This window comes from Lepidochelys kempii, chromosome 1 (assembly GCF_965140285.1).
Source record: "Lepidochelys kempii isolate rLepKem1 chromosome 1, rLepKem1.hap1, whole genome shotgun sequence".
NCBI lineage: Eukaryota > Metazoa > Chordata > Testudines > Cheloniidae > Lepidochelys > Lepidochelys kempii.
Genome location: NC_136380.1, coordinates 164,298,183 through 164,310,627, shown reverse-complemented (window position 1 = coordinate 164,310,627; position 12,445 = coordinate 164,298,183). Strand labels below are relative to the sequence as shown.

General features: G+C 41.7%; 1 protein-coding gene across 2 annotated transcripts in view; it reads left to right on the top strand.

Annotated features, from left to right (window-relative positions):
* CLIC6 (chloride intracellular channel 6) overlaps positions 1 to 12,445 on the top strand; it is a 51,291-nt gene that overhangs the window by 36,722 nt on the left and 2,124 nt on the right. The window contains exons 4-8 of one of the 2 annotated variants that reach the window (XR_012161033.2): positions 1,189 to 1,295; positions 7,074 to 7,255; positions 9,951 to 10,691; positions 11,963 to 12,072; positions 12,289 to 12,404. Coding sequence is in view for 1 of the 2 variants with exons in the window: in XM_073361411.2 (XP_073217512.2) it covers positions 1,189 to 1,295; positions 7,074 to 7,255; positions 9,951 to 10,112 (451 nt within the window). In the remaining variant the exon portion in view is untranslated. Of the gene's footprint in view, positions 1 to 1,188; positions 1,296 to 7,073; positions 7,256 to 9,950; positions 11,930 to 11,962; positions 12,073 to 12,288; positions 12,405 to 12,445 lie in introns of those variants that run through there. The other variant, XM_073361411.2, reaches the window with a different exon arrangement.

The following is a 12,445-nucleotide window of genomic DNA, read 5'->3' as shown; positions in this document are numbered from 1 at the left end:
ACACCTATTGAAATCAATTAAAAGACTCCAGTGCCGATTTAAGTCAATAGGAGCTGTCCTTTATGGCACTAATCAACTGATTATATCCCGCAATGATGCAGACATGCCAACTCTCGCGAATTGATAGTGAGAGATGCAATTTGTAAGTAAAATTAAGCCTGGCTCCTGCTGCCAGATTGGGAAATAGGAGAGGGGACCCCACTGCAGCCCACCTTAGGCATGGGGAAGGAGAAGAACCTTAAGAGGAGCAGAGGTAAGGCTGGTAGGGCTGAAATACTGCCTGGAGGCTGCAGGGGGGTTGGAGTGTGTGTGTGTGTAGGGGGAGCGCTGATTGTGTGTGTGGGTGTATTGATGGTAGGTTCTGAGCAGATGTGGTAAATGCTGGGAGAGCGAACTGAGTGTAGTGGGGGTCAATGAGGACTGAACTGATGGGCTGATGATGGGGATTGGGGGACTGAACTGAGGGGGGCTGAATTGAGGGGGGTTGGGTGGGGACAGAACTGATGGAAGATTGGGTGACAGGATTAATTGTTGGGCAGGAGATGGACAGATGTGGAGGTGAGAGCTTCTGCAGCAGGGGCCAAAATCACCATCTCCAGTACATGTGGGAGAGTGAGCAATACTAATTGTCACATGCACATACCCTTGCAAAGAGCAAGGGGGAGTTCAAAAATCAAGATTCTGACCTAAAACACCACAATATTATCTTTAAAAAAAATAAAAATCTCATGATTTTTGAGGGTCTGACTCACCATTTTTGATCTCTTGAAGTTGGGAATGCTGATGATGTCACTACAGTAATTCTCAAAGAGTAAAATTCACTCTAGTGCAGAGGGCTCATGCAAGGACCTCCATACCATTATAGTAACCTACTATTTCTCTGTATTTGTGCTTTGAGATTTCCCTCATTTTCTTCAAGTTGTAAAACGATGAAAGTGATGAGTAATTATGGCAAGAAATAGAATTAAACTTCTGGATACTAGGAGTAATTGAAAAACATTTGACACAGTATATATTTTGTATGGTCTAAGTGGTTTCCATTTTAGGAATGTTTCCTATGAAAAATATCTAGCCATACTTTGTTCGCAATGGGGTGGAATAAACTGCTGTTCATATAATACAGGAGTAGCTGAATGTCAGAAAAGAACCTGCTAGTTATATGACATCCTTGTATTTTTAATTCCTCAGGTACCCCAAACTTGGGCCAAAGCACCCCGAATCTAATTCTGCAGGAAATGATGTGTTTGCAAAATTCTCTGCTTTCATAAAGAACACAAGAAAAGATGCTAATGAAAGTAAGAACCTGCAATCTCTACATCATTATCGTTGATAACTTGAATGAGTTGAAGTTACATAATTACAGCATAAAGTTTTGCACGAACTTTCAATGTAGAGTAACAAAACCTATCTGTATTTGCACTAAGGACTCATTCTAAGCAAAAGCTATCTATGGCTTTCCAGGACATGAAAGCTTTGGAAAGCTGCAGATCCTGAGGAGGGTAATCTGTTCAAGAGAAAGGCCAACACATATGCACTATGGTGAAAGGAAGAATTAGTAGCTTGTTGTTTTTGTCAACAAACTTCACCATACCGCAATGGCTTGGCTGAATAGTATTTAAGGCCCTGATCGTGCAAATGCTTAACTTGCTGAAGGTGAGTAGTTCCACTGACTTAAATAAAACTACACATGTCCAAAAAGCTAGGCATGTGCCTAAGAATTTGCAGGATCAGACCTATGAATGGAATACAAAAAAGCAAATGCTTTTTTCTTCAACTTTAAAAGAAGGGGTATAAATTTAATGAAATGAACATACTAAGTAAGTATATATAAGTATCAAGTATCAGGGGGTAGCCGTGTTAGTCTGTATCCACAAAAACAACAAGGAGTCCAGTGGCACCTTAAAGACTAACAGATTTATTTGAGCATAAGCTTTTGTGGGTAAAAACCCCACTTCTTCAGATGCATGGAGTGAAAGTTACAGATGCAGACATAAATATACTGGCACATGAAGAGAAGGGAGTTACCTCACAAGTGGAGAGCCAGTGTTGACAGGGCCAATTCAATCAGGGTGGATATAGTCCACTCTCAATAATAGATGAGGAAGTGTCAATTCCAGGAGAGGCAAAGCTGCTTTTGTAATGAGCCAGCCACTCCCAGTCCCTATTCAAGCCCAAATTCATGGTGTTAAATTTGCAAATGAATTTTAGTTCTGCTGTTTCTCTTTGAAGTCTGTTTCTGAAGTTTTTTTGTTCAAGTATAGCTACTTTCAAATCTGTTATAGAATGTCCAGAAAGATTGAAGTGTTCTCCTATTGGCTTTTGTATGTTACCATTCCTGATGTCCGATTTGTGTCCATTTATTCTTTTACGTAGGGACTGTCCGGTTTGGCCAATGTACATGGCAGAGGGGCATTGCTGGCACATGATGGCATATATAACATTAGTAGACTTCCAGGTGAATGAGCCTCTGATGGTGTGGCTGATGTGGTTTGGTCCTCTGATGGTGTCGCCAGAGTAGATATGGGGACAGAGTAGGCAACGAGGTTTGTTACAGGGATTGGTTCCTGGGTTAGTGTTTCTGTGGTGTGGTGTGTAGTTGCTGGTGAGTATTTGCTTCAGGTTAGGGGCCTGTCTGTAAGCAAGGACTGGCCTGTCTCCCAAGATCTGGGAGAGTGAGGGATCGTTTTCCAGGATAGGTTGTAGATCGTGGATAATGTGCTGCAGAGGTTTTAGCTGGGGGCTGTACGTGATGGCCAGTGGTGTTCTGTTATTTTCCTTGTTAGGCCTGTTTTGTAGTAGGCGATTTCTGGGTACCCGTCTTGCTCTATCAATCTGTTTCCTCACTTCCCCAGGTGGGTATTGTAGTTTTAAGAATGCTTGATAAAGACCTTGTAGGTGTTTGTCTCTGGCTGAGGGATTGGAGCAAATCGGTTGTATCTTAGGGCTTGGCTGTAGACAATGGATCGTGTGATGTGTCCTGGATGGGAGCTGGAGGCATGTAGGTAAGTATAGCGGTCAGTAGGTTTCCGGTATAGGGTGGTGTTTATGTGACCATCACTTATTTGCACTGTAGTGTCCAGGAAGTGGATCTCTTGTGTGGACTGGTCCAGGCTAAGGTGGATGGTGGGGTGAAAACTGTTGAAATCCAGATGGAATTCTTCAAGGGCCTCCTTCCTGTGCATCCATATGATGAAGATGTCATCAATGTAGCGCAAATAGAGGAGGAGCACTAGGGGATGAGAGCTGAGGAAGCGTTGTTCTAAGTCAGCCATAAAAATGTTGGCATACTGGAGCCATGCGGGTACCCATAGCAGTGCCACTGACTTGAAGGTGTAAGTCATCCCCAAATCTGAAATGGTTGTGGGTGAGGACAAAGTCACAAAGCTCATCCACCAGGTGTGCCATGGCCTCATCAGGGATACTGTTCCTGACAGCTTGTACTCCATCCTCATGTGGAATATTGGTATAAAGAGCTTCTACATCCATGGTGGCCAGGATGGTGTTTTCAGGAAGATCACCAATGCATTGTAGTTTCCTCAGAAAGTCGGTGGTGTCTCAAGCAGAGGGTCTGAGGAGAGAGTCCAAATAGCCAGATAATCCTGCTGTAAGAGTGCTCTTCTCTTCGTGTACCAGTATATTTATGTCTGCATCTGTAATTTTCATTCCATGCATCTGAAGAAGTGGGGTTTTACCCACGAAAGCTTATGCTCAAATAAATCTGTTAGTCTTTAAGATGCCACCGGACTCCTTGTTATATATAAGTATAATATAGTCTAATTTTTTTGACAGTGAAATTGAAATAGCTAAGAGAATTAATTTGGAATAGTACTTTTTGTGTAGTAATGACTTTTCTAGGATTTCTCTGAAACAATTTGACTAGCTCCAAAATGTGGGAATTTTCATTCCAGTGCAGTTTTTTAAATCAAATAATTAATTTTTTTCCCAAGATTATGGAATTATGATACATAATTCTACAAATGGTCATCATGTTTCCTGGCCTAGAGATAGATGAGAATTTGACAGAAATTCCTCACTCTCTGGACCAGCCATCTACATTCACTGTGGGTGAAATCCCCTCCCCTCTCCCTTCACAAAACTGAAATCAATAAGCTTTAAGTAGGAAACCAAGCAAGGGTTGGAATTCACCTTTTTCAGCCTACCAGCATTGCTGAGGGGCTACACTGCCACATCCATAATTCATAGCTCCTGTTTATCCAGCTACTGCATTCGTATAAGCAAGGGTCCAGTGGCTGAACCTTCCTTCAACACCTCCCTTCTTCTGCCAGGTGGTGAGGAGCCCACCACCCATTATCCAGGGCACACACAGTGTGAAGGTGCCCGCTACCATCTCTCTGTTGCTCTGAGCTGTTCTCCAATATTCAGGGCCTTGCTGGATTGTTTCTGTTAGGAGGAAAAATGGGTGATACAAAGCAGGCATTTCTTTGGTGCAATTCTGTTTATTTACAAAGAATGTACAGAGTCCTGTTTCCTCGAACACAATAGAAACAACCAACATCAGGCAGTTTCCTTGCTCACAGTTTCCAAGTCTGTCTCTCTAGTCAGTTATGTGCCCCAAAGGGTTCTGTTTTTGCTCCTTTTCAGGGCCATGCTCACAACTGCTTTTCTCACTGTCCCCTAGCTTTCTCCAGGCATTTCTGCCTCTGACATACACACAGCTACAGCCAATCCCCAAGACCCTGCATTTGAAATCATAGAACCCTTAAAAGCACAAGTCTTAGCTTCTGATCAGGCCTTACCATGTGTCCCATTGCCTTGAACTGTGGCTTCTGTTTTCAGCTGTATAACTGCATAAAGGGGCTTAGTTGCTCTGCCTGAAATAAAGGTGCTTAGCATACCCCATTAGCTTTATCTAGGCCTGTAAATGTCTGTGGGTCAAAGATCCACTTGATGTCAGCCATTAACACCTTCCAGTATAACCATCTCTATCCTTAATGTCCCAGTATGCTGACATGGGGGCTTGAGTGGTGTGGAATGCTTTGTACTTGTACCTGTCTGTCTGCACTTAGGGAATTTTCACCCTTCTTTAGAGCTGGTTGAAAAGTATTTTTTTCCCCCCCGACAGGAAAATTGTGATCTTTAGCAAAAATTCAAATACCAAAATAATTGGGCCAAAAACTGAAAGAGTACAGTTTTTGGAAATGCTGCCCTAGTGCTTCATAAGATTTGTATTTCAGGTGCTTCATGACCCCTTGCTCCTCTAGAGACTGGGCTCCCTGGTCATACTACATTTCCCTTGATGCACTGTGGTCTTCCCTCTGGGAGAGAGAAGGGAATTAAGGGGAACTCTTGCCCATATTCTGTTATTGGAGATGTAGTCTGCCTGGGTAGCCCGGTTCATAGAGGAGAATGGAGACATGAGTCAACTAAAGGTATGTCGGCACTACAATTAAAAACCCATGCCATTACTGGTCCATGCCAGCTGATTTGGGCTCGTGGGGCTCAGGCGAAGGAGCTGTTTAATTGTGATGTAGACATTTGGGCCCGAGCTGAAGGGTCTGAGAGCTGCAGCCCAAGCCCAAACATGCACACAGCAATTAAACAGCCCATTAGCCCCAGTCCCACAAACCTGAGTCAGCTGGCATGGGTCAGCCATGGGTTTTTAATTGCAGTGTAGACATACCCTAAATTACAGCTCTCATGAGGCACCATGGCAGCATTTCCAAATCAAAATCTTTGGTTTTGGCTGAAATATTTAGATTTTCAGGTGTTTGGTTTTTCGATGAAAAAACAAACTTTTTCACAGAAAGAAAACACTTTTCACAAAAAAAAATTGTTAGTTGCAAACCCAATTTTCTGTCAAAAACTGTTTTGATTGAATATTCTCAATCAGCCCTACCCTTAATGCTGAAATTTGGCATAAACGTGTCAAGAAGGATATTTTGTAAACCATTTCAACTCAATTGGTTTTACCATTCTTCTAAAGAAAGAAAAAAGAGAACAGTTTTTGTTTGATTTGCAGACAGACATTCTCCACCCCCATCCACCACTCTAAGAAAGAAAAGGGCAAACTTTGTTTTTTAAATTGCACTAATCTAATCCTTTGAAGTGATGTACTTTTATGTTAAAGTATGTTTCAGGGGGTTTGAAGGGTGTGTTGGGGTTGTTTGTTTGTTTGTTTGTTTTTTTATAAATACACCTTTTTAAATGGGGGTAAAGGTAAATAAACATCAGCAGGAATCACAGAACTGAATTAATCTTTAATGTAAATCCATTAAGTTTAGCTACACCAAACCTGATTTTGGCAATTCTGTACCAATTGACCTCACTAGCACTTTTGTTATTCCCTTATTACATTAGCATTTAGCAAGCCCAGTAAAGGATCAGAGCCCCATTGTGACAGAGATGGTAAAGATACGGCAGCTATACTTAACAAACATTATATCCCAGAGAGCTCTATGGACAGGTACACACTTAAAACATTTGCCTCTAGAGTATTACTGGTTATGGGGGAGGTGATTTTTAATGACATTTCTATCCCAGCAAAATCCCTAGTGTAGATACAGTTAAACCAGCATAAAAGTGCTTTTATTGACACAGCTTATTTTGCTTGAGGACCAGTGTGAACTATACCAGCAAAAACACTCTTCTGTCATGCCAACAGGAGCTGCATCTACAGTAGGATGGTTTGTCAGTGTGACTATTGACTATACCAGTATAGCTATACTGGCAAACCTTTTATGGTCTGGACTAGGCCTACATTTCGGATAGGATTCAATTGATGGCGGAAACAGATAAACAGTATGGATGGTTTCAGAGAATGGGGTAATAATAAACTGAACAGATTAGAAAAAAAACAGAAATCACAGCTAACTGATGTCAGATGGAAATGTTTTATAACCATCATAGCACAGGTAGTTCTCAGGAGGGATTTGAATTAGGACAAGGGGCAGCTTTTGGAATATGACAGAGTTTTTCCTATGCACTGGGGTTGGCATGGGAGAACCTCAGTGTGAGTGGGCTTAGTGTTTGGAAATATCTGATCTCCTGGGATTCTTCTACTTTTAGAGAGAACTCAGTTCACTTTTCTCTAATGTCTATTTTTCTGAATGTAGATTTGGAAAAATCCTTACTTAAGGCTCTAAGGAGGCTGGATAACTATTTAAATACCCCCTTGCCTGATGAAATTGATGCCTATAGCACTGAAGACATCACTGTTTCCAGCAGAAAATTCCTGGATGGAGATGAGCTCACCTTAGCAGACTGCAACCTCTTACCCAAGCTCCACATCATTAAGGTTTGGATTTTCTCTTTCATGATGTGCAAAGACTGGCAACACTGATGCACAAGTGCATTTAAAAATGACACAAAAATTGACACATCTTTACTGAAACAGACTCACAAATGCTATCTCAACCCAGGGTGAGAATGGAGTCAGAGTAAAATTTAGCCTAGCATGTCTAACATCCTTTGGGGACACCCAAACAACAGCATAATGACCTAGTTCCATTTTTTATCTGACAATGTAATTCCTAATGTCTGGATTCCACACTTGTTAGATGGCCTAGCTAAAAATAAATAATTTAGCTAAGAGTACTGCTGCTGGCAGATAGACGCTCTGCAGCCTCTCACATTAGGCAGCTGTGGAGGCTTATGGATTCCAAGATAGCATTACTGCCTTGGCTACAGTCACATTGTTATGACCATCTCTGAGATTCTCCTTGTGGTTGGACACAAGGGCCTGGATGCACAAAAGGAGTTAGGAGCCTAAGTCCTTATTTTGTGTGTCTTAGTTCCAGTTTCGGGACCACTGTGTCATCATAAAAGTCACGCTGAAACCCTGTAAGTGCCTAAACTTGCTTGACGCCTAGGTTTTTGCGGTAAAAGTTCCTTAGGCACCTATGTTTCATGGTAAATAGGCCCAATGGCCTGTGATGGGATGTTAGATGGGGTGAGAGCTGAGTTACTACAGAGAATTCTTTCCTGGGTATCTGGTTGGTGAATCTTGCCCATATGCTCAGGGTTCAGCTGATCGCCATATTTGGGGTCAGGAAGGAATTTTCCTCCAGGGCAGATTGGAAGAGGCCCTGGGGGTTTTTCACCTTCCTCTGTAGCATGGGGCACAGGTCACTTGCTGGAGGATTCTCTGCACCTTGAAGTTTTTAAACCATAATTTGAGGACTTCAATAGCTCAGACATAGGTGAGAGGTTTATTGCAGAAGTGGGTGGGTGAGATTCTGTGGCCTGCATTGTGCAGGAGGTCAGACTAGATGATCATAATGGTCCCTTCTGACCTTAATATCTATAAATCTATGTTTCTGTCTCTAAGCATGCACGCTGTTGCCTCCCTGTGGGCATCTGGATGCCTAGTTTCTGCCTATGCCCCAGAGTGATTCATAAACCAGGGGAAGACATGTGTTTGGTTGTTTAACTCACCTGTGGGACCTGAAAAAGTACATATGCTCTCTCGCTCACTCGAGAGTACAAGCATGAGCATGAGCATAGCCTGGTGGTTAGCAGACTTACTGAGGATGTGGGAGACCTAGGATCTGCACCCCCGGTCCAGTGAGAGTTTCATTATTTATCCACTATGCAACAGCTTCAGTAGGCGAGTTTGAGGGACACCCTACATCACAATATTTCATAGCCCAATGGTTAGAGCACTCTCCTGAGAGGTAGCAGATCCCTGTTCAAATCACTTTTCCCCCTGAGGTGAGGGGTCTCCCTTATCCCAAATGAGTATCCTAACCATTGGGCTAAAAGTTATGAGGGAGGTCCTCCTCTGCCCTCATCCCTGATTAATGCCTTTTGTGCATTCAGGCCCGGGCTGCTTTATTGGACTCCACTGCTGGATCCCAACTGCTTCCTAGTCTACTTGGCCGGAGCAGCATCCAGCCTCTCCTAGGGTACAGAGTATGTGCCTAGTATCTCTTCTTGGGCTGTGGAACCCTGAGGTCCAATGGCCCTAGGCCCAGAACCATTGCTGATCCTTCAAGTCTCCCCAATCGCTTACGCACCCCTTCATAAAACAAAATGAAATCCATAAAACAGACAGATTCCCCAAACTCTCACACACATAATGACATTTTAGCCTTACATGCCTTCCTAAGTCAGCTCGCTTCCCTCAGGGGGACTGTACCCACCCAATTGCCATATATGGACTGATTCAGAACATTTTTCACTCTTTCATTATTCCCTCATAAATTTGGGGCTGAAATTTGACATGTGAGTTTTTCGGTACTTCTCACAGGCAATGAACTCTCTCTGTAGTGCTCTTTTCTGTCAGTGCCTAAGACCATGCAGGTTGACTGCTATGTCAGTTAGCAGGACCCAGAGGTGCAGGAGTTGCGCTTTTACCTGACTGGGCAAAGTTTTTCAGTAAGGGAGAAGGTACAGTTGACACGTCATTTGTGAGTACGCAAGTGCATGTTTTATTCAAAATTTGGCTTCCATTTTGGTTTTTAGATCACCTCTGCTAGGGTATATTCCCCTAATATCTTTTATCTCACGTTTCAGTATGTGAAGTAAGTATTAATTAAAACTGGAATGTGTCACAAGTTGTGTATGTTCCAAATAAGATGTTTGCTTTAAAATATCAACCAAACATCTATTAAAAGATTTCCCTTCATATTCGGTGGGCTTTTCAAATCCACCTATGGAATTTGGGTATGCAGGTAGAAATGTATGGGAAATGGGCAACTGAAGTCCTTAAGTAGCATTGAAACTCTCAGTTATTTGGTTTTGTAAAATCTTTTCATCCCAAAACCTACATTTTGAGCTTAAACTACTTGACAGTCCCTCTCTAACTAACCAGCCCACCTCCCCCACATCTGATATCTTTCTCCTCTTTGTCTTTTTTCAAAATTTAAAACGTCAAAAATGGATTGCTAAGACAGAAGAATGGAAGAAACCTATTGATTACAAGCATTGTGTGCACTTTGTTTACACAGCTCATGCCTCTAGCAGTCTCTTTTATTTTTTATTTTTTTAAGGTTGTGGCAAAAAAATATAGGAATTTTGAGTTTCCACCTGAAATGACTGGGATCTGGAGATATTTGAACAGTGCTTATGCGAGAGATGAATTCACAAATACTTGTCCTGCTGATCGAGAAATTGAGTTTGCATATTTGGATGTTGCAAAAAGAATGAAGTGATGGATTAAAAGATCTCTCTAGTCTACATTTCTTCGGAGAGCTGGATGGGAACAAACCAAGATAAATACAGAGTACATTATGCAGCATAATTTTAAGTTCTGTGACTGGCCAATTCTTCTTTCTTTTCTTGCGTTATATTAAGCTCACCCTTAAATTATATGTATGTATGTCTGCTTATTTGTGTGTACACACACACACACACACGTATTACACATTCTGAGTTAAAGGTTTCAGATTAAAATTCAAACATTCGTTGAAATTACGGTAATGGGCTTGGCACACAATTATTACAATTTGGCTGGTTACTCTTAGTAAAAATATTGAATTTTGATACTAAAATTCCCTGCTTCTTACACATTTAGTGTGATTATTACTGCCCCTAATTTCTCAGTTTATTTCAGCACTCCTGTCAAAACTGACAGTTGACTTAGAGATCTGTCTGAGAGGCAGAGGAACATTTTTCTCTCAAGATATAGCTAACCAAAAGTATCTGTGACCTTCTGGGCTGCATAAATCTGGGAAGACCGCACAATTGCTGTTGGCTGCACAGCAGGCTGGTTTATCCAGAAGAAAGATCAGGTATGATGTGTAACCAACTCCCTCTTTCAAAAACAACAACTCTATATTCCCGGGAGCTGTGGATCAGCTCAACAAAAGCCCTGCTTCACACTGCACAAGTCCCTATTCTGTATATGTCTAGCCCTCGTCTCTCTAAGATCTGCACAACCCATGGGACTTCCTCCAGCCCTAGAGGAGAGGAACAAATATTGCAGCTGACCTGTGGACTATGCAATAAAGTTACTTGGTATAAGTGAAAAGAGAGGGGTCCTGCCCCCTGCACTGGGAGAGGAAATGGAAAACCTCTCTGCCCCAGATTACTGAACTGAGGCCCCCTCCTCGACTTCTACTTGGTATTGGAAAGCAATGAATATGGGGGCAGGAGGGCTATTTAGGAGGTAGCCCTTTCCTTGTTCCTGACTGAACTGCGGAATGTGCTGTACAACCAGAACCAGTGAGAATACCCCATTCCCTTGGAACAGGGAACGTACCATCAGAAGTCCATGGAACATGAATGGGCTATAGCCACAGAGGCTGCTTTCTGCTGGTACAGCCCTCAGAAGCACAACCTGTGCAAACCACAGCCCCTGCACTTGCCTGGGAGCAAGAGCTCCAGCCCAGCTACCAAAGCTGCGTTATCCCTACAGTCACCAGGGAGTCAGTCTCTGATGCTTTTGCACAATATATTTTTGATAGGATTATGTGTATCTAAAGATGCAGTAGATCTATGCATACTAGATTGATCTATTTCATATCTAAGTGTCTAATATAATATCTAAGTAAGAAACCCCCCTCTATTTTAGAATAGACAACCTATTCCGTATCAAGCAGACATCTACTTTTCTTACAATTTGTACTTGATTGTATATTTCAGGTATACTTTGTCTGCACTGTTTAATTATAAAAATACTTAGTTCTGATGCACATCTTGTATCACAGTTATTTTTAAAGTGTTAAATATTGAAATTTTTTTTTATTTTCTTTAGAAAAAACAGACACTTAACCTGTTTTGCAGTACAGAGCTTAAATATTGGGGTTGATAGCTGAGCAATCACTCACCAAATGTTACTAACTGCTGCTTTATATTTTCCAATATACATATATATATATATTCTATATAATCTTTTCACATGCCTTACAAATTTGAACAGAAAATACACAAATTGATAAGTAAATTGAATGATATCCTGTGTTTATTTCAGTGCCAGTGTCCTGACTATGTGCAGTCTATCATTAGCCTGGATTTTGAGAGAGAAAGATGAAATTTAACAAAACCTTGATTTGTCTTTAAGAACTGGAAGAACATTTTAGGCCCTGTCCTGCAATCAGACCCACCCAGGTGCAAGGATGTGCACACACAGACCCAATTTCAGGACTCAATCCCCAGTCGTTCTGCTCAGAGGTGTGTCATATTGCTATTACTGACTTTAATTACGCTACCCAGCCATGATTCAACTGACAGTGGTTTACTGTGTTAGTCTTTATTGACTTAAAAAATGTAGCTATCAGCTGTTATCCACCTTTAATCAGTATGAAATTCAACATTACTGTGTAATATGGCCTGTTGTACAGCAATATTGTACGTGCTTTACTTCTTTTTTTTTTTTTTTGCCTTGAGGTCACCTGAGGCCCTCATTTAGACACAAACCACCCTCAAGTTTGTGCCCTGTGCTGTCCTGAGCCTGCAGTCTCAATCCTTTCAGCCAAAGGGGGCATACCCTGGATATGTAGAAAGTAATGTATATTTAAAATCCTACATCATTTTGAAGTATATT